This window comes from Macrotis lagotis, chromosome 6, assembly GCF_037893015.1.
Source record: "Macrotis lagotis isolate mMagLag1 chromosome 6, bilby.v1.9.chrom.fasta, whole genome shotgun sequence".
NCBI classification, from domain to species: Eukaryota; Metazoa; Chordata; class Mammalia; order Peramelemorphia; family Peramelidae; genus Macrotis; species Macrotis lagotis.
Window position 1 is genome coordinate 58,530,698 of NC_133663.1, and position 23,302 is coordinate 58,553,999.

Consider the following 23,302-nt stretch of genomic DNA (forward strand, 5'->3'; position numbering starts at 1 on the left):
CAATGGATTAAAATGATATTTGTTATGGCATATCTATAGAAAGAAATAATGAAATAATCTCTTTTATTCTATAGGTACAAAAAACCTGCCCAAATTATGTTGGGTTATGTTTTAATGGCATTTGTATTCATGAAATCTTACTTAGATCTAAATATATTCCTCCATTGCAAGTATTTTTATAATTTTTAATTTGGATACTTGCTGACCAACAAGTAATTAATGACAACATTCTACAAATGACTTACTTTTTCTCCTTTTAATCCAGTGATACCCTAGGAAAAAATAATAGTAAATTAATGAAATAGAATGTAAATAAGGAATTCCCCCCCCCCCACTCTTTTGAAAAATAGAGGGAAGACCATGAAGGCCAATGAAATCCAATGATTTATTTCAAAGTTTTCAAATTTAGTAATTCTAATGCTAAAATGGCAGTTAATGAAGATTCAAGGATCATTAAATAAATATCTTATGGCAGGTATCTAACACAAAGTGTTACTTAAGAAATGGTGATGGGGTGGCTAGGTGGCGCAGTGGATAAAGCACTGGCCTTGGAGTCAGGAGTACCTGGGTTCAAATCTGGTCTCAGACACTTAATAATGACCTAGCTGTGTGGCCTTGGGCAAGCCACTTAACCCCATTTGCCTTGCAAAAAAAAAAAACCTAAAAAAAATGGTGGACTCTTAATGTTCAAGGTATATTTGTTTTGAACTCCTGCTCCAGCAGAACAGTAGGCCTGTGTATCCCCAAAGCAAATTGTTATTTCAACATGAAACATGTTACTTCAATATGAAACACCAAGTCCCATAAGATGTGAGAAGGCTAAAAAAGTTGAGCTAATATTAGTGTAATGACTTCATTGTGGATATGTTTAAAAGACATTACTCTTTTTTTTTTAATTTTGCAAGGCAAATGGGGTAAAGTGGCTTGCCCAAGGCCACATAGTTGGTAATTATTAAGTGTCTGAGACAAGATTTGAACCCAGGTACTCCTGACTCCAGGGCTGGTACTCTATCCACTGTGTAAAAGGCATTACTCTTAATTAGCATAATACTCTGATTTTTTTAAGGTACAAATTTAATTTACTTAAAGTACTAGAATAAAAGTGACCAAAGAATTTTTTGTGATTTTTTTCTAAAGTTCAGGGTTCACCATGGCTAGTATGGAGATTTTCATAATTTGAGGCTATAACGTAACATGAGCAGGTAAGTGGCACAGTGGATAGGGTAGCAGGCCTGAAATCAGGAAGACTCATCTTCCCGAGTTCAGATCTGGTCTCATATTTTACTAGCTGTCTGATCCTACCTCAGTTTCCTCATCTGTAAAATGAGTTGGAGAAGGAAACAGCAAACCAACTCAGTATCTCTACCAAGAAAACCCTAAATCGGATCATGAAAAGTCAGACACGACTGAAAAACAATTCAACTCAATAAGAAAATTGACATCTAGGAATTGAGGGTTGAGAGGATAATTTGCAGAAATAAATAGTGGAGTGGGAAGTTCTCATAGTAAGAGAAGCAATAATTGTTACCTGAGACTCTCATAGTCCCCATCTTAACCAATCAATATAAGGAAATAGGGCTAAAGTTTGGAGGACAAATGAATGAGGGGTAAAGTGGAGCACATTGGAAAAGATCCAGTGAAGAGCTACTTAGGAGTCTAACTTTAAAACTGGACAGCACTTCAGTGGCTCAAATTCCTCATTTCAGAAATGAGAAAACCAAGGAACAAAAGGAAAAGATTTATCCAAGATCACATTAGTATTAAGAAACGGAGCTGGGATCTGAGTTCAGGATCTCCAACTCTAAAAGACAGAAATATAGAGATAAAGGGGGATCTAGAAGAAATCTTAAATTATCATCTAGGATAGATGAAGAAACTGAGGATCACAGAGGTTGTGACTTGTCAGAGCGAGGTTACACAGTTTGTAGGTGGTGGAAATGGAATTTCATTAAGATTTAAATTATATAGTCTCTGTGTGTGTTCATACAAAGTCAAGATAATAGGCAAGATAAGTCTAAGGTCCTAGAAGTTGCTTCACAAGATAATGAAGATTTGATACTTGACTCTATGGCTTTGGGAGAGATAAAAAAGGGCTAGATATGGTCCCTAGCCTCAAATGACCTACCTGAGAAGGTGAGACTGACAGATGAAACAATGAGAAAACAATTCAGTCTATGTATAACAATAAATAGTGACATTCATTCTGTATAAGTGCTGTAGAGGTCAAATGGTCAGAGATTCATGTACCATACTTTGATTCTTATGGACTTCCTTTGGCTGTCCATGAGAAGTCTCTGAGACAAGAGCAGACATTTGATTCTTCTATTGACTGTTCAAGGGTTCTTGCCCACTTAGACACATCATGCTATTTTTCACTCTATCAAGAAATACCTCATCTCAACTCCCTCCATTCAGATATACTGAAAGAGGGAAATATGGCCACGTACTGTTTGGTTTCAGCCCTCTTTCCCTCAACCTCCCCAACCATTCCTTCTCCACTGACATTCTGTAGCAGAACTTTCTCAATAAAGCAAGTTATTAACTTATTTTGCTCCTGTTATATATGTCAAGGACAAAGAATCTTTAACCTGGAGTAATCATTAATAAAAAGGCCAGTGGGGATTTGGTGATTCCTTTGCAGAGCTCTGTAGTTTTCAGTGTGCTTATAGCAACCTTAATGAGTCAGAGGAAGATAACCAGGATGGTGAAGAGCCTCGGATCATATGAAAATCCATGGAAAGAACTTGGAGTGTTAGATTAGAGAAGTCTTAGGGAGACATAATAGTTATATTCAAGTCATTAAAAATCAAATGAAAAAAAAAAACCCCAGATTTGATGTTCTTGTCTCAGGGAGCAGGACAAAAAGCAATGAGTAGACACAAAAAAGGACAAATTTAGTCTTTTTATTAGAAATAACTTCTTAAAGAGCAATGGTCTGCTTTAGGAAGTGCTAGCCTTTCCCTTGATGGTCTTCAAGCAGAACATGGATTACAGTGTCTTTAGGGTGACATAGAGCAGACTTTTTTTTCAGGGATTTTGCAGCATGGAAGACACTGGCATAGGACTGCCAGCATGGCATGCCTTCTTTAGTGAGAGGGCTGCACTCTGTGAGGAAGGCAGAATTGAAGCAGCTCCAAGGAAATATGGTATCCATAAGATTAGAGTACCCACCCCAGGCGTTCACATGGATTATTTGTGCCCAACCTGTGGTAAAGCATTCCAAGCTTGTATTGGACTGAACAGACACTGTAATTTGTCTCAAACATAGTGATGTCATTTTGGTCTTCTTCAATAACAAAGGACAAGAACCAGCTTTCCAGGACTGGTGGATTAGGTGGTCATTGAGGACCCTTCCAACTTTGAAATTCTGCCATTCTACTATCCATCAAGCCTGGCACAGTGGGACCCTGGCATAGTGAATTTCAGTCTCAGCTGTAATTCAGTCTTCCCTTATCCCCCCCAAACCCACCCAACCTTCTATACTGTTCCATTGATCATTAGAGTGTTTTATACCCGTAAATTGTTGCCAATAAGTTATCCTAAGATACCATCATACTTATCTTTGCAATTAAATTTCAACAATTGCTAGTCATGATGGCAAAGCTATGCACCTGTCAGTGTACAGCTAAGGTTCTCTTTCCCTTTTCTCACAGTCTCATTAGCTGTGATTCTTTCCTAGCGGCAAACAGAAAAAGCCTCTGAGCTTTTCCTTATATCACCTGAAGAGAAGAAGATGGATTCTTTCCCCCTACTTCATTTCCATGGTAGGGGTTGCAAAGTAGAACCTACCGGTAATCCTGGATGACCTGGCGTCCCTGGGAGTCCTGTAAATCCTTGCTCACCCTGAAAAGTATACAAAGTTGATCATTCTTCTTACTTGTTGTCCAACCTCACTAGAAAAGCTTATGCAGGCATTTCCTTTGTCCCTTCCCTTCCCCTTCTCTTTCAGTAAGGCAATGGCCACCCTAGACAAGCACTCAGGAGTCCTTATAGCTATTTGTGGGTCAGGAAACTGAGAGCCAGAAATCCATTATATCATTTGAAAATGAGATTAGAATCTACTTGTTCTCAAATTGTTCATGGTTTCCAAAAGCCTAATTGTGCCAAGAAATTTCAAATTGCTGATTACTTGAAACTTGAATAATTAGGTCATCCCTCTCCATCTGAGGCCATGCTCTGGGGAAAAGGGATGAAGAGCTGTGTGATTGGTTGGACTTGGTATGCAGTCATTCTTCATCCTGAGTATAGCTTAGGCTACCACAGCTGGGTGATTAATGATGCTTCACAGCTGCAGACGAAGCTGACCACTTGGACACCTGGTTCTTTATCTTTCTGAAGTCAAACCTGATTAGCTACCCTAGATGATAACATGAAAGTATTGGAGAATAGGGAATATTATCTGGGTCCAAATCTCGTGCATACTCAGTTCATTCCTACATGTATATTTGGCTAAGATGTTCTAAGGAAAACCCATATACTCTTTCAGCTTTATTATTTTTCTTTTCCCCTCTACCTTAGTGCCATTGCATCCCGGTAGACCAGGGGGTCCATAAGGACCAGTATGACCAGGTGTGCCCTGAAAAAAAGAGAGAGAGAGGACAAAAATTGAAAGATTATAATTTGCTAAGTATTGACATCTTGCAAAAGGTGGACAAGTAATTAGCTTTAATAATTAGCTGATTCATAATTTTGACCTTATATCACTCTTTGACCTGGATGCCTCCTTTCCCTCCTTGCTTCAAATCTGATCTCTTCCACTTACTACCTGTGTAACCTTGGGCAAGGCATTTCATCCCTCTCTTCTTCATCTGTAAAAGTAAAGGTCTAGGACTAGATGGTCTCTAGTTTCCTTTCATTCCTATCAATGAAAGTAGGACTTTAGTGCAAATCTGAGTAATACTTTAGTGCAAATTGCATGTGCTATGTGGTCCTGAAGAACACTAGAAGCAAACTGGGTTAATTAAAAAAAGACGACATAACATTTTGTTATATTTATTTATGGAGATGTTGTTGGTCTGATATAGAATGGGTTATTTAAATTAACTCTCTAAATAACCATTCCAAATTCAGTGGAACAATTTTATAATACAGGTGAAGGGATTCCAGGGCCAGAATGAACCCCTATGTTATGGAATAGATTTAACAGGCTTTACCTTTATGTAGTTTGTCACATCTCAGGAGTAATGATGAAATAATAACTAATATTTATAGTGCCTTAAGTTTTACAAGTTACAATCACAAATTAAAACTATCTTACTATCTCCTCAAAACAGCCATATGAATTATTGGGTATCATTATCCTTGTTGTACAGATGAGGAAATGGAGATTGAAAGAGGTTTAGCGCCATGCTCAGGATCGTGTAGAATTTGAACGCATATCTTCCTGACTCCACATCCAATACTCTATTCACTATGTCACAGACCTGCATTTCTATTCATATCATTGCAATATAACTGAATTCAAAATGGCTTTTAGATATATACTTATACAGATAAAACTTACTCTGAAATTCATATATATATATGTGTGTGTGTGTGTGTGTGTGTGTGTGTGTGTGTGTGTGTGTGTGTAGTATATCCATATGGATAAATTGTATCAAATTCAAATAGAAATCCCTGTAGGGTACATATTGATAAATTCTTCTTTTTAATCTCTATTTATTTATTTGTTTGTTTGTTTGTTTATGTCAAGCATTTCATGACTATATTGTATATATTGTAATCTGGTTGCTTATTTTGCGACTTATTTGCAGAAAGTTCAATGAGTCTGACTCCTCTAATATTTCATATATAATTATTTCAATCACTCATCAGAGAAATTTAAGAAAAGCAGTGTGGCCAAAGAGTATCAGATTTTGAATCAGAAGACGAGGTTCATATCTCAGCTTTACCCCTTACCCCTGTGTTATCTCAGACAAGTCACTCCCTCTTCCATTTCCTCAGCTGTAAAATGAAAGAGTTGAATAAATAATGATAATAGCCAAAATGGTTTAAGGTCTCTTCTAGTTTTAAAGCTATGACATCCCCCGCCCACCGCCCCCCTGCCATGGCTTGTGATACCATAAAAAAAAAGAAACACACATTTCCTCATTACTTACAGGAAGTCCTGGAGGACCTGGAAAACCTGGCAATCCTGTCATTCCCTATTGATACATGAAAAAAAAGGGAGGAAATATTGTTTAAATGTTCAAAATATAGCATGTGATAAAATTAATGTGAATGGATTATAATACTGACCCTTGTGCCTTTGGAGCCAATACAGCCTGGAAGTCCTGGAGAGCCCTAGATCCATATTAAAGAGTAAAAGACAGACACTTAATAATTACCTAGCTGTGTGGCCTTGGGCAAGCCACTTAACCCCATTTGCCTTGCAAAAAGCTAAAAAAAAAAGAGTAAAAGAAAGAAAATAAATATATTATACAATAATAAGTAAATTGCATAATATTGATACCTGCATACATTAGTGACCTCCAAATTGCTAACACTGTTTTACCTCCCATTTTATCTCATCATTAACAGTGTCTTGTAATCCATTTTCTCACAAAACAATGTAGAGATAGAATATTAACTTGGAAGGGGAAAAGTAAAGCCCCATCTAAAAGAGATCAATCAGCTAATTAACTACTAAAGCAGAAGGAGATTCAATATAAAGATGATTGCGGCAATTGGAAATAGTAGCCTTTACATGTCCAACTTGTCCAGCTTAATAATAAAATATGCCACAAATGTAGAGAACTGTATAGATCAGAGATGAATCTTCATTGTTAACACTGTGAAGAATTAAGAATTAATGCTGAAATCCAACTTTAGAGGGGGCCTGCTTTGGGGGAGAAGGGAGTCAGGGAGCTACAACACAGAAACAATGTTTCAGTGACTTTTCATATTTTCCATCATGCAAGGAAGAAAAAGCTGTTAACATAGTCTTCTTAGATTAGATTAGACCGCCAAGGCTAAAGCCTGTCTTTTCTTACTTATATGGAAGACAGGGCTCAAAACTGCTCCCAAATTCTCAAAAAGATTCACATTCTGTTCTATTCTCAACCCCACAGTCCCCCACCAAAAAATTCCTATTTGGGTTATTCTTTGGGGAAGATATGTGGTCCTCATGTTTTCTCTTCCTGTTATACATTTTCTCAAACTTTCAAGTACTTCTAAAAAGCTTGTGACTTTGGTAATTTTTCTCCTCATATTTAATTTATCTGCTCTTGTCTCAAAGGTCCCTGTTCTTGGTGACCTGCTTTAAAGCATAGCCTTCATGAATACGTTGTTCCCTGGATTAATCCTGAAATGTCTGGAGTATCTAAGACAGCACATATCCCCAAATCAACACTGTGTGCTCAGAAGTATTATTTTAGTTAACATTGACATCTCTGATAGAAACACTGAAAAAGGAAACAGCAGCAATGAGACACAAATCTCATGGGAAAGGAAGCAGTTGCAGTTCCTACTCAACCACCTGTGGAATGGAGGCCCACCAGGGTGGAAGAAGACATGCTCAGACCATGCCTGCCCTGGCCCTGGCCCTGGAAGAAGATATTTGAAATGAGAGAGAGATAACAGGGTAGATGTGGGGAGAGAGACAAAATGCTGAAAGGAGAGATAAGTTTGAAAAACCAAAACTACATTATTAGTTGGAGACAGGGACAGCTAGGTGTGACCCTGGAGTCAGGGTGACCTGAGTTCAAATCTGTCCCCAGACACTTAATAATTACCCAGCTGGGTGCCCATGGGCAAGTCATTTAACTCCATTACTTGCTAAAACCAAAAAAACCCCAACTAAATTGGAGACAGTGTCCCAGAGCCCTACATTGGGCTAGCTATTCCCTATTTTCTTTCTGGTAGAAATGGGAATGAGAATCCTGGAAAGGATTTCAAAGGATGACTAAAAAATTATTACCATGTGGAGACAGAATAAGATAAAGGAGAACAATCTTTTTTAAGGTTATGGACCATTCCGCCTTTAAAATACTCACTCAGCAGATGAACATTTTTCTTTCTGTTCATCAAGGTTGCAACTAGTGCTGTATGAGGACCAAGGATTCTTGTGATTAATGAGATTAATCATTGCAGGCTTCCTTCTGGCTAATGTCCATTGTAGGAAAGACAGTCTATATTTAGCTCTGCTTTAATTTATTTGTATCCCCATTAAAAAATGAAGATAGATAAAGGAGGTTCATGAAAGTCTATTTAAAATTCACAAAATGGAATAAGAATAAGTTTAGAAGGAAATATAGACAATCAGGACATCTTTGATGATAATATTTATTATATACTTTGAAAAGTAATAGAAATTTGTGGTTTTATGTATAATCCTTTTTTTCCCTTTTCTACTTTGTATAGGTTAAACCCCTCTATCCGCATCTCTTTTTGGTGTTCACTAAATTCAGAAAAAAAATTGTTTAAAAATAGATATAGACTATGAATGCTTCATTTCATTTCATTCCAATCCCAAGCTGTAAACACAGGACTAGTCTGAGTCAGGCCCAGAACACTGTATTACTGGGCTTTCTTTTTAATCCTGCCAGAATCATAGTGACCAAGTTGGCTACTTTCTTTATTTTACCCCCCCCATTTTTAAATTGAGATTTTAGATGTAATATTTCAAACAAGAGTCTATGAACATTAATCATCAATAACCTGGTGCTGGTAGTTTTGCTAAAAAAGGGTTTTCCCCAACCGTTTTTCTACAGATTACCAATCCCATATAACAAGTGTAGACTCATAATCAAATAAGAAGGAAAGAAAACAAGGTGAGACTTGGGGAAATGACTGGTTCTAGGTCTAGTAGATAATCCTAGATTCTAAATTAGTCCAGTTCCTGGTCCTTTACCCAAAAGTCAATCCTTTAATCCAAAGGTTAAAGAATGTAATACCAACCTATAAAGGATCGTCCAATGGAAGCAAATTGACAGTCAAATTGCTGATATATCCAGCAACTAAGATAGTGTCAAATGCCAATGGAAGTCATGCTAGGGTTGAACAAAGGGAGGAGAGGTAATCAGAAGGGAAACAAATCAACTCAGTTTGACAGAACTCTATGCTGCTGAGTCTTAAAGCTATGTTGCTCCATTTATTCCCCATTACCTATAGAGTTGGTGAGGTCCCATAATTGCTGAACCTGTACACCATCAGAAAGTATAAGATATACAAACTTGGATGATAAGTTACCTTGGGTCCCTGAGGTCCAGGTATACCTTCTGGACCAGGTAGTCCTTTCTGTCCGGGAGTACCAGGACAACCAGGAAAGCCTTTCTCACCCTGTACAAAACAACAGTGTCAGTACAAGTCAAGTTGGAATTAATTACTAAGCAACTATCATTTTCCTGCATGCTTTCACAATGAAATATTAAGTGTATGTGTGTGTGTGTGTGTGTGTGTGTGTGTGTGTTGTGTGTATCTGTGTGTCTGTGTGTGTGTAGAGAAGTGGAAATAACCATAAATAGCCAGTAGCAGATAATGAACTTGTAGCTACCATAAGATTTCAGTCTTTCACGAAGATTTGTAGTGACAACAAGGTATGATTGAGAGAGTAGACTGTAAGACAACTGAAAGAACTTTGGATTTGGAATGGGAGGACTTGTACTCAATTCATGTCTTGGTTATTGATCTACATTAAATCACTTAACCACTTTGAGTTTCAATTTCTTCTCTGTAAAATAAGCAGGATGGGGAATTGGGAGCAGGAGAAGAGTTGAGTCTATATGGTCTCAAAATTCCCTTTCAGATGTGAATCTTTGGACTGTGAGTACTGATCTTTGGGACAGGAGATCTGGGTCAGATCCTGGTTCTGATTCTCATCAATTAGTTGATGTCTGATGAGTTTTTTACCTTGAAGCCTGAGGGCTTTTTTAATCTGTAAAATTGGGATACAAATCATGGACTATCTGAAAGGGTTATTGTAAGAAAAGTGCCTTGGGAAATTCATTCAATGCCCAAGCTTTGGCTCTCCTCCCAATACTCCCCTACCCTTGCCCCAACACTTATGCCTTTGAAAGATTCCTGTTTCTGAAAGTTCAGAGCTGAGTGATGCAAACGCTAAGCAGTGAGGAAATCAAAAGGGGATAAGGGAATCAAATAAAGGAGAAAAAAACCAAACAAAACCTTCAACAGAAAATAAAACATGTCTTTAAGAAGAATCTTAGATAAGGGGCAAAAACTATGGCAGAAATATACATCATATAACATTCCCATTGTGGGCTTTACTACCTTTTGCTCTGCCAGTGAATGGCCATATTAATCTGTCATTTGATTAGGCAGTAAATCAGTAGTAGGAAAAAAAAAGATTTGATAGTAAGGAGTGTCAATAAGGATAATAGATCAATACGTGGGACCAGATAGGAATAGAGTCGTTAAGCTATTTGGAAAAAATGTCTGAATTTTTAATTTTCAAAAGTTCAAAATTTTAGGTCATCTGTGATCTGTCCTCAAACCTGTTTTTCTAGCCTTAATTCCTAATATAATAAATGGCTCGTGAATTCTTAGTTCAGAGTGATTAAAATTTTTTTTATGAAGACATCTTAATAAATGGAACACCTGTCTCAAGGGGAGAGGGTCTTTGAAATCTAGAACCACTAGGTGTTAGATGCACTTTGAAAGGCTTTGTTTCTCCCCCTTTGTGCCAATCATTGGCTGAGGTCACAATCTAATTGATATATTTGGCCTCAAGTTTTCTCTGCCCTATTCATTATACTAATAAGCAAGAACAGCTACTTCCTTGAAGGAGAAGGATGCAGACCCTAGGTTAACTCAGAAGTAGGTGGGTCAGACCTGACCTAATCTCAGGTTTTGATCAGATTGAAACTAAATCTTTTGTCTTAACTCATCTACCTGCCCATAAGCAACAAAGACTCCAGTTCTTTGTAATGTAAATGAACAAACAATTCTTTCTTTACACTTTTGTGAAACACAAACACCCCCAAATTTCTCACTTTGCTATTCCTTTTTTGGTATATTTGTTCATTTAACTAGATCACTCACCCCATTTATACTCCCAGGTTCCCACCTCCATACCCAGGATTTACCAAAAAGTCAGATTGCTAAAATGATTATAAAGAAATGAAATTTTATTATTTTTTAGGTACAAATGGACTAATACTAAGTGACCTGATGAAATAAGCATTATATAAGCATATATACATACATATGTTTACAAGTAATATACATATAAACATATGCACATGTCTAAACACATAAGAAGATATATAATAGATATATGTATACATATACATAAAGATATAAATGTTGAGATAATTATAGCCAAGGATATATGCATATATGTATGCATAAACATATATGTATGTTTATAAACACATGTATATGAATGATCTGGGGTTACTGTGATATTTGTTTGCAGGCAATTAATGCTTCTGAAATATTTTTAAAAATTCATTTTTTGCAGTTTTTTGAAAGATTCCCCCATCAAACCTTTACATCAAATTCTTGGTACCATCCATAGGTATCCTCCACTAAATCCCATCCTGGCTTTCCATGTCAGCATTGAGCTTACTCTGGCTTCTGAAAGTTTGAGTCAGCACATTGCAAGCTTTTGCAAGTGACAAGTGTCAAGGGCTCTGCAACTCTGACTTTGTGTCTGCCTCTTAAACAATCAAAAATATGTATTAAGCATTAAATGTGCAGCACTTTCCTGGAAGAATCCACCAAACCCAATTTGGGAATTCTCAGCTCCAAAAGTTTGTCCACAAGCAACTCATGAAGACCTATCCATTCTAAAGTATGGGAGGGTTTTCCTCTGTCTCAGTGGAGGGCACATTCACATTTGGGGAAAGAGATTTTAGAAACTAGTGATGCATCTAGAGGGGAAAAGATTGAAAAATTTATATTGGAGCATAGAATTGGGACTGGAAGGACCTTTGAGGTCTTCCAGTTCACATCTCATTTTACAGATGAAGCAATGTGTTCCAGAAATGTAAAGGGAAATAATCTAAGGCAATACAAGTAAGTAAGTAGAAAAACTAAGAGTCCAACCCAATTCAAAGGTTTAGAGATGGAAAATATCTTTAAGGTCATTTCGTCCAGCTCCTTCCTTTTACAGTTGAAGAAATAAAAAACTAGAAAGGTCAAATGTTTCTCTTTGTCAAGGTTTCACAGATAGAAAATGGCAGAACCAAGATTTGAATCTAGTTCCTCTTGACCCCTAATTCAACTTTCTTTCCAGAGAACTATGGAGCATGTCTGAATCATCACAAATGGCACATTAATGGAGTTTGAATTGGTAAGATCTTTGCTGCATTCCTTTCTTTATTCTTGCAATCAGATTCCTTTCCTAGTGCAATGCTTTGTACATGGTAATCTCGAAATCCTTGCAAAATTGGTTCTCATTTGAATCTCACAGAAGCAATTGTGGTTCAGATGCCCTAGTCTCCCACTAGGTGGAGGTGGAGATCATGACATAGACACTGGCCCTTTTCCCCGTTTATTCATCGTCCATCTAATAAACCATGGTGGTTTCCACTTGACCTAAATGGTTTTCAGTTGTCCTCTTTTGTTCTGTAAGATTGTAGCCAGTGCATACATGATCGGAACATCCTCTGGAACGTCACTTTACTAATTATCTGCCCCTCTCTCACCACCCAAAGAGTTACAATTTAACCGCTGGTATTTAGGCCAGCCAGCCAAGAACTTGAACAAGGCACTCTTTCAGGTTAATGTTTCTGTTTGGATACATTCAAATCACAGCGCTTAGAAAACGAATGGACCTGGCTCTTTTTGGATGCTATGAATGGGGTGTGATGAGTTTAGGGAAGGGAAGTGCTCGTTACTGTCCTGTTCTTACCTTATCACCTTTGATGCCATTACAGAAGCAGGGACCCTTGTCTGTACAGAAACAGCCCTATGGGGAAAGAAAGGAGTTTTGTTTAAAAACGAGGACAGAATTCCATGTTATTTGATGAATCACAATGAGTAGGACAAAATGAATCCAGTTCAATCATTGTTGTTTTTTCCTTTGACTCAAAATGCTTTAGTTGGCTTTTAAAGCCCTTCACAATCCACCTTTTCTGCCTTATTAAACATTCCTCCCCAGCTCATGGTTCAAATAAACTGGCCTTGCTTTATCCCACAGGCCTGCTTATTAAGCACTTAGAATTCTTAGTTTTCTTCTAAGTTCAGATCGTAGTTAGAACCGTCCTCCTTCCCCCCCTCCAAATTTACCTTTCGGGCATATATTCTGTAGGAAATAAACTCCTTGAAAGCAGGGATTGTTTTATTTTTTGTTCTTGCATATCTGGGGCCAGAGATTCAGTTGTTCAATCATGTCTGACTTGTGACTCTGTGAACCCTAGCAGGCCAATACTGGCCAAGGATTTTTCTTGGCAAAGATACCAGAGTGGTTTGCCATTTCCTTCTTTAGTGGATTTAGGTAAGGAGAAGTTTAATTGATTTTTCTGCTGTTACAAAACCAGTTAAGTTTTTGAAGTCAGATTTGAATGCAGGTTTTCCTGACTCCAGACCCAGCACTCTATCCACTAAGCCACCTAGCTGCTTCATCTGACACTTGAGCAGCTGGATAGATACAATGGATAGAGTGCTGGCCTTGGAGTCAGGAGGATGGGAGTGCGAATCCAACCTCAGACACTTGTCACTTACTAACTATGTGACCTTGGGCAAATAATTTAATACTGATTGTCTTGCATCCAGGGCCATCTCCAGTCATCCTGATTCATATCCGGCCCCTGGACTCAGATGGCTTCAGAGGAGAAAGTAAGGCTGGTGATTTAACACAGCAACCCCCTCTCTCAAATCCAATTCATGTGCTTGTCAAGACATCACCTCCCTGATTTTATGGCCTTTGAGAATGAAGGACAAACAAAAACAGTAGGTGTTTAATTAGGTTTGTAGGTTGATTTTTCAAGTGCAACTTAACCACACAAGGCCTTTTCTGATGATTCTAGGTGCTCATCTCCATTTACCGATTTTTTAAAATAATATTTTATTTTTTTTCCCAATTACATGTTAAACCAATTTTTAACAATTTATTTTTAAATTTTGAGCTTCAAATTCTCTCCCTCCTCCCCTTTCTTCCTCCTTGAGGAGGTAAGCAATTTGAAATAGGTTACACATTTGCAATTTTGTAAAATATTTCCATATTAGTCATTTTCTATAAGAAGATGCAAACAAGAAAGGAAGAAAAGAAAGGACAGAAGAATGAAATAAAAGGATAGAAGGAAAGAGAAAAAGGAAAGAAGGAAGCAAAGAAGAAAGGAAGAAAAAAGAGAACAAGGGAAGAAAAATAATATGCTGCAGTTTTTCTAAGTATTCTTTCTCTTCATTGTGAGTTCTTAGGGATTGATTGTCTAAGATCATGTTACTGCTAAGGATGGTATTGCTGTGAATAGCTAAGTCACAGATTTCTATCATACCCTATTGCTGTCACTCTGAACAAGGTTCTCCTGGTTCTGCTCACTTCACTTTGTATCAATTCATGTAAATCTAGGTTTTTCTGAAATCATCTAACTTGTCATTTCTTATTTTTTAATTTTATTAAGGCAATGGGATTAAGAATGACTTGCCCAAGGTCATACAGCTAGTAAATATTAAGTATCTGAGGTCGAATTTGAATTCGGGTCCTCCTGACTCCATAACCTATATCAAATTGCTTACCTCCTCAAGGAGGAAGAAAGGGGAGGAGGGAGAGAATTTGAAGCTCAAAACTTAAAAATAAATTGTAAAAAAATTGTTTTAACATGTAATTGGGAAAAAATAAAATATTATTTAAAAAATAGGTAAATGGAGATGCTCCAGTGCTCTATCCACTACACCACCTGGCTACCACCTATCAACTCACCATTTCTTTTAGCAAAATAATATTCCATTACAATCATAAACCACAGTTGATTCAGCTGTTCCTCAATTGCTAGGAATCTCCTCGGTTTTTAATTAGCCACCACAAGAAGAGCTGCTATAAATATTTTTGTACAAATAAGTTCTTTTTATTTTTAAAAAAAATTCTCGAGGGTGGCTAGGTGGCACAGTGGATAGAGCACTGGCCCTGGAGTCAGGAGTACCTGAGTTCAAATCCGGCCTCAGACACTCAATAATTACCTAGCTGTGTGGCCTTGGGCAAGCCACTTAAACCCCACTGACTTGCAAAAACCTAAAAAAATAAACAAATAAACAAACAAAAAATTCTCTTGGATACCATTCTAGTAGTGGTTTTGCTGGATCAAAGGGCACAGTTTTATAGCCCTTTGGATATGATTACAAATTGCTCTACAGAATGATTGGATCAGTTCACAATTCCACCAAAAGTGCATTTGTGTCTTAGTTTTCCCACATCTCCTCCAAAATTTATTATTTTCCTCTTTTGCCATTTTAGTTAATCTGATAGGTCTGAGGTATAGCTCCATTCCCCTGTTATCTTGTTTTTATTTCATCCATACTTTTAAACAGACCTTATGTCTTCCTTGATAGAATGAAAGCTACCTGAAGGAAGGGACAGTTTTTATTTTTAATCTTTATATAACAGATACCTGTGTTGCACAAAGGATTTGAATGACCATATCTCGGGTGTCTGGCTGCATGCCAAATAATTTGGTAATTATTTCTTGATTGATTGAAAGAACATTAAACATTTTTTTGTTCTGGACCACATAACTTGGTTTAAGAAAATGGAAATACCTTCAAAGGGGATTGGGAGAGGAGAGCAGGGGAGCAGCCTTTGGGTCCCAGTTGTTTTCTTTACTAGCCAAATCGTTCACAAAAACAAAGCCAACAACACTCTTTTTCTTCTATCAGAGGAATTTCTCTTCTCTGATGTCTCCTCAGAACTCTTGGGAAAGGGCTTTGGTTTTCCTGAAATCTGTCCAAGGCTCAGAAATGATGGTCCACAGGGTTGGTGTTTCTCAAAACAAAGTAAACATCTCTCTAACCTTAGATTGTGGGGAGATGAAATACATTTTTGTTTTGTCTTACTAGACACTCAATGTACTTTGGGACATCTGCTGACTTTTATGATAGGTTAACTCTCTAGGATCTGCAGCAACAGAGGAAGACACTAACCAGGAATGAACACAAAGCAATCGGAGATACTTTCTGTTTGTATTTACGGATATGAATAATACGTGTCTAAACAAATATAGGTGTATGAACATATATACTTGCATATACATACTTAGACTATTAAAACTTACAACCACATGAAAACTTTTGGGACACTATATATATATATATATGAAAAATTAAACTCATTTGCTTTAATTTATAGAATAGAAGAAGAAAAATGCAGTTATTTTCAGAACTTTTCTCATTCATCCTCTTCTTATATCTGAATAAGGGAAAGGAAGGGAATAAACATTTATATTGAACCAGCTAAGTGAAAGTTAAACACTTTATAAATATTATTTAATTCTATAAATTGATAGATCATGTTTCCAAAGATCTGGATGTTATGTAAATGAAATATGTAAAGAATTCTTTGTAATTTTTCCATCTGTATCTGAATTTTGTGCTTTTGGACAGTGTAGTCATGCCAAAGACTAGATATTAATAAATACCTCTAATAGATAAGAACTGGCTAAATAATTGGGATTTTTTTATATTTCACTTTTTAAGATTGTTATTGATTGTTTTTTTTTAATTCTTCTAGGTTCAGGACCATAGTGAAATGACTTATATTTGATTTTTCATTCATCTCATTCCAGGGACAAAGAAATTAGTTGACACTTTCATTTATAATCAACACATTTTTAATCTGTTTTGCTAAATTGTCTTATGAATTTATTGCTTATTATCTTCAATTTGTGGCATATGCCAATATTTTCCTTTGTCCATCCATCCCTTAAATACTGACTCTTGAAAACAAAAATGTTTTTTTAATATTACCAGAATGTACAAAATGAATAATAAATGGAGGCATAGTCTTTAAAAAGGAGTGTATCATAGCAAATAAGACAAGAATTATAGTTCTGGGTTCTATGAATTCAGATTTCCCCACATCCTTATGTCCTCTTGGCAAGATATTTGTGTCTAAGCCTCAGTACTTTCTTCCAATGTATTCTGTGGGTTCTGTACTTTAGAGTCTGTTTAGAGGCTTCATTTAAATTCATTTTTGGGAAAAGCTCAGGGTGCTTCCTAGCTTCTCCCTGCCATCTTGGCTTCACCCCAAGAAGTGCCCTCCTTCAGTGTATTTTGACCTAGATCTTCCCTCTCTATTCTGCTTTGAACTTGAGGTCAGACTTTGTTTATCACTGGGCTTTTCTTTTGGAAGAAAACCTCTTCTTTTACTCCTCTCCAAGTATTCTATAATCTATTTCCACTGGTCTCCTTTGGATTCCCCATCTCTGAGCCTTTGCACTGCTGTCCCCAATGCCTGAAACACTTTTCCTCCTCTCTTCCATCTCCAAGCTTTTTGGGGTTGTTTTTAAGACTCAATTCAGATCTCATTTTCTGAAGGAAATCTTTACCAATCTCTCAACTCTAAAACCTTTATTTTGTTAAGTATTTACCATTTATTCTTTTTACTTTTGCTTTTGCACCATTTTTTTAGGTTTTTGCAAGGCAAACGGGGTTCAGTGACTTGCCCAAGGCCACACAGCTAGGTAATTGTGTCTGAGACCAGATTTGAACCCAGGTACTCCTGACTCCAAGGCCGGTGCTTTATCCACTACGCCACCTAGCTGCCCCCCCCCATTTATTCTTTATTTAACTTATTTGTACACATTTATTTGCTTATTGTCTCCTGCATAAGACTGTGGGCTCTTTGATGGCAGGGATTGTCATTTATTGCTTTGTATTCTCAGTACTTAGCACAGTGTTGATACTTACTGACTGATCAGAATTATTCTATTGTGCACGATTCTATAGCTGTTCATGAACACACCAGCAATGACTATTCAACTTTCTGTGCAGAGGCACATGTGAATGGAGATGAGGATGAGCATGATGAAACACAAGATTCAAGATGCCTATTCCATTAGTTGGTGCTGCATTCCCCAGAACTAATAGTTAGATCTGCAAATGTAACTCAATATTTTTTAGACTATATATATATATGTATATGTCTAGGAAAATTTTGTGTGTGTTATGTGTGTGTGTGTGTGTGTGTGTGTGTGTGTGTGTGTGTGTGTGTAGGAATGAAGGGTCAGAATATCAAGGAAATTATTTGGTTTAATTCCCTATGCGTTTAATAAATTATACCTTTATCAGAGAAACATAAATCCCCCTCCCCAGTTTCTTGCTTTTCTTCTAATTTTGGCTTCATTGATTTTGTTTGTGCAAAAATTTTTGTAATTAAAATTTACCATTTTACTTTCCATGAACCTCTCTCTCATTTTGTCATAAATTCTTCCCCTATTCATAGATCTGACAAGTAATTTCTTCCATGCTTCCTTAAATTGATTATATCACCCTTTATGACTAAATAATGTACCTATTTTGAGTTTTCTCTTAGGATGTACTTTGAAATAGTATTCTTATGCTTAGTTTCTATTAGTCTACTTTTCAGTTTTCCCAGCAGTTTTTGTCAAATAACTATTTCTTTCCCCAGTAGGGAAACTTTAACTTATCCAACACTAGATTACTGTGCTCATCTGCTTCTGCATATTGTATCTAATCTATTCCATTGGTCAACTACCCTAATTCTTAACTAATACCAAAATGTTTTGATGATTAGTATTTTATAATATTGCTTGAGATTTGGTACTACTAAGCTCTCTTCATTCAAGTTTTATTTTCAATAATTTCCTTGATATTCTGACTTTTCATTCCTACACACACACACACACATACACACACACACACACACACACACACAACACACACACAAATTTTTTCCTAGACATATACATTAATATATATATTTATATGTATATATATATATATATATATATATATATATATATATATAGTTTAAAAATATTGTTACATTTGCAGATCTAACTATTAGTTCTAGGGAATGCAGCACCAACTAATGGAATAGGCATCTTGAATCTTGTGTTTCATCATGCTCATCCTCATCTTCATTCACATGTGCCTCTGCACAGAAGGTTGAATAGTCATTGCTGGTGTGTTCATGAACAGCTATAGAACCGTGCACAATAGAATAATTCTGATCAGTCAGTAAGCATCAGCACTGTACTAAGTACTGAGAATACAAAGCAATAAATGACAATCCCTGCCATCAAAGAGCCCACAGTCTTATGCAGGAGACAATAAGCAAATAAATGTGTGCAAATAAGTTAAATAAAGAATAAATGGGGGGGGCAGCTAGGTGGCGTAGTGGATAAAGCACCGGCCTTGGAGTCAGGAGTACCTGGGTTCAAATCCGGTCTCAGACACAATTACCTAGCTGTGTGGCCTTGGGCAAGCCACTTAACCCTGTTTGCCTGGCAAAAACCTAAAAAAATGGTGCAAAAGCAAAAGTAAAAAGAATAAATGGTAAATACTTAACAAAAAAAAACCATTCTCCAATTGTTAAGTGGCCAAATGATATGAATAGACAGTTATCAGAGGAAGAAACCAAAATCAACAGCAGTTATATGAAAAAATGATCTAAATCACTAGTAATTAGAGAAATGAAAACTAAAACAACCCTCAGGTATTACCTGGCACCAATTTGTTAGACTAAGAAGATAGAAAAGGAAAATGATAAATGCTTAAGGAAATGTGGGAAATAGGCACACTAATATACTTTGCTGTTGGAGCTGTGAATTAGTCCAACTATTCTGGAGAACAATTTGTAACCAAGCTCAAAGGTTTATAAAACTAAACTCAAAGGACCTTTAGTGCAGCAATATCACTACTAGATCTGTATTCCAAGGATATCAAAGAAAAACGACAAGAATTCATATGTACAAAAATATTTATAACAGCTCTTTTTGTAGTAGTAAAGAATTGAAAACTAACAATTGGGAAACCAACAATTGGAAAATGGTTAAACAAGTCATGGTGTATGAATATGATACAATTCTTTTGTACTATAAGAGGATAATTCTAGAAAGATCTTGGAAGATTTATGTGAACTGATACAAATCAAAGTAAGCAGAACCAGAACAATGCACATAGCAACAGAAATAGTATAAAGACAATCAACTGTGGTAGCCTTAATAACTTTGCTCAGTAACACAATGATACATCACAACTCCAAAAGACTCATGATGAAAAATGTTATCCACCTTCAGATAGAGAACTGATGAACTCAAGAGGAGAATGAGCATTATTTTCTTTTATTTTTTCTTGGGGAGTGGACATGACTAATGGAGAAATATATTTGCATATTATGTTAAATATGCATCATTTTTTGCCTACTCAATGAGTGGAAGATAAAATGGAAAGAGAATTTAGAAATGAAAATAAAAATAAAATTTAAAAATATTTATATTATTTTTGGGAAATAGAATCACTAAAATTCCTTATGTTCTAGATTATTAAAATTTTTTGAACTGATTTGAGATGATATATTGATGTTCATTAAAGTCTCATTTTTTTTGATCCATTTGTGAAACACAATTGATACTTTGATACTCTTTTAGAGCATGGAGTTTACATTTATATTTTAGATCCATACATCTTTGTATTGAGAAAGTCTGTGCTGGTGACAACAGTTTTGAGGGTTTCAAAGGATTTTTTTTTATGTTATCTGAAAGAGGGAAAGCTACTATATGCTTGGAAAAAGTCATGGATACTATGACTACTAGAAAAAGCAAGGGGAAAAATATTGCTAGCTATTAGCTTTTAAGTTAACTTTTCCTTCTCTACAAAACCTAAGAATGATATGCTCATGTTTGAGGGTGTTTTCAAAGAAGAGATCAGGATTAGAGCTAGAATTCTAGGCTCCTTTCAAGTACAGAGAGCACTGAACTGGAGTCTGAAGCACTAAGTTCAAAATCAGTCTGAACATTTACATATTTATATACATACATTTACATATTTACATATATACACTGCATGTATTAAAATTATTCAAACTTCCCTGAAAAGTGTGACAATAGTTATAACTTTATCCTTAGATTCTCTATGCTCCATGACCTTATGATAATAAATTCAAGGGGAACATGAAATGGAGAGATATCTACTTACTATAGGTATTTGTTCCTATCATGGAAGAGGTTCAATGGAGAATACAGAAGAAATCATTCCTTATAGATCAAGGATTTATAGATCTCAATCTGGAGGAACTTCAGAGGGCATTCAGTTCAACCTTTTCATTTTACAGATAAAGAATATGGGGTCCAGAGGAGTGAAATAACTTTGCCCAAGGGCATTAGGTAGTAATTATGAGGCAGGCAGGATTTGAACCCAGGACTTTTGATCTTAAAATCAATGGGTTTTTTCCCCTCTCTACTATGCTATCTCCTATAGTGAAGGTCTCCTGATAATTCTATTTATTTTATTTTAGGTTTTTGCAAGGCAATGGGGTTAAGTGGCTACCCAAGGCCACACAGCTAGGTAATTATTGTGTCTGAGGCTGGATTTGAACTCAGGTACTCCTGACTACAGTTCCAGTGCTCTATCCATTGCACCACCTAGCTGTCCCTTGTCCTTCATTCTTGAAGAAAACCATGGCTTCAGGGAGGTGATGCCATCACAAGCACATGAATTGGATTTGAGTAAGATGCTGTGCTAAGTCTGAATCCAGTGGCCAGATATGAGTCAGGATGACTGGAGATAGCCTGGAATGTGAGGCAGTCAAGGTTGAATGATGTGCCTAAGGTCATACAGTAAATGGCTGAGATTGGATTCAAACTCCCAGCTTTCTGACTCCAAGGCCAGTGCTCTATCTATGGTGCCGTATAGGCAGGTGGCACAGTGAATGCATCGGCCCTGGAGTTCAAATCCAGCCTCAGACATTTAATACTTACTTAACTGTGTGACCTTGGGCAAGTCACTTAATCACATTTCCTTACTGAATAAAACATACCCACCAAATGTAAGTAAATGTGCTGATGAGGTCTAGAAACTCTGGTTCTTAGTTCTTACTTTCATTGATAGTTCACAATCTGGAATAAATTGTGCTTTTTACTCATCTTTTTTTTCCTATTTTACGAGGTTTAATTATTCAAGCTCTCCCTATATCCCCACATGACCCAGTACAACCACACATTTCTTGATGTGCCATAATTCTGAATAGGAGATAAATTCCCACTGAAAAATCAATCATTTTATTCACTACCTATTTACCTATAAACACCTGTTTCATGGTACATATGTGAACCCAAGCATACATGCAAGCAACATATAGGTATAACTTTTTCATTAAAATATTAATCAATGAGAACATGTATACTTTTGCTGATGTGCTTAGCAAACTAAGAATCCACTTTTAAGATATTGTGACTACAGGTTTCCAATTCCTGTTAAGTCATGTCATTTCTGCTCTTACAACATCTCTTTTTTGTCCATTGGGAAAGGGAAAGGAGAGAATATACATTTATGTAACTCCTACTATGTCCCAGGAATTGTGATTTTATTTAATTTGCACAACAATCCTGTGTGACAGGTGCTCATGTTATACTCATTTCATAGTAGAGGAAAGTGAGGCAAACAGAATAAGTGATTTGCCTAGGTTTACATAGTTAATAAATGTCTGAATCAGGTCTTCTGACTCCAGGATGAGTCAGTGCCTCTGTCACTGCCTCTACATTGCCACCACTAGCCTAGTTAAGACCATTAATATTTCTCAGCTAAACTATCATAATATCTTCCATATTGCTCTCCTTGGTTCAAGACTTTTCCTTCTTTTAATTTAATATTTCTGTTTGTTCATTTAGGAATTTAACATGGAAGACTGAACTTTTGGGGTTTTTTGTTTTGCAAGGCAATAGGATTAAGTGGCTTGCCCAAGGTCACACAGCTAGGTAATTATTAAGTGTCTAAGCTGGCCCAAAGACTGAACTTTTAAGGTAAATTTTTTTCCTCATAATGATGCCACTGAAGAAACTATTGGAATCATGCCATATATTTATCCTTATGTAAAAGTATACAAAGTTACTCACAAAATATATACAGAGTAGTTGAAAAATAATTTCAAAGGAAAATCACCAATAGCTATGGGGCCTGGGAGATACTATTGAAGGTTCCATTTGGGCTGAGTCTGGCAGGAATCCAGGGCTTCTAAGTGACAGAGGGAGATGGAGGAAGCATTTATTAAATGCCTACTGTTTGTCATTGCTAAATGTCTTACAAATATTATCTCCATTTGATTTTCCAAAACCCATCTCCAATAGGAGACAGAGAATAAAGTGTGTAGAAAAGCCAATTTGATTTAACTATAGAGTGTATGTAAGAAGACTAGAAATAGAGGAAGAGGCCTGATTGTAAGGATCCTTAAATGACCAAAGAGTTCATA

At 36.5% G+C, this 23,302-nt stretch overlaps 1 protein-coding gene across 1 annotated transcript in view; it reads right to left on the reverse strand.

Annotated features, from left to right (window-relative positions):
• Positions 1-23,302, reverse strand: part of COL4A3 (collagen type IV alpha 3 chain) — a 179,239-nt gene that overhangs the window by 96,894 nt on the left and 59,043 nt on the right. Inside the window, exons 2-8 of the mRNA XM_074191247.1 lie at positions 12,794-12,850; positions 9,169-9,258; positions 6,238-6,282; positions 6,099-6,143; positions 4,514-4,576; positions 3,790-3,843; positions 246-272 (exon numbers count right to left, since the gene is read on the reverse strand). Of these exons, the coding sequence (XP_074047348.1) occupies positions 246-272; positions 3,790-3,843; positions 4,514-4,576; positions 6,099-6,143; positions 6,238-6,282; positions 9,169-9,258; positions 12,794-12,850 (381 nt within the window). The remainder of the gene's footprint in view (positions 1-245; positions 273-3,789; positions 3,844-4,513; positions 4,577-6,098; positions 6,144-6,237; positions 6,283-9,168; positions 9,259-12,793; positions 12,851-23,302) is intronic.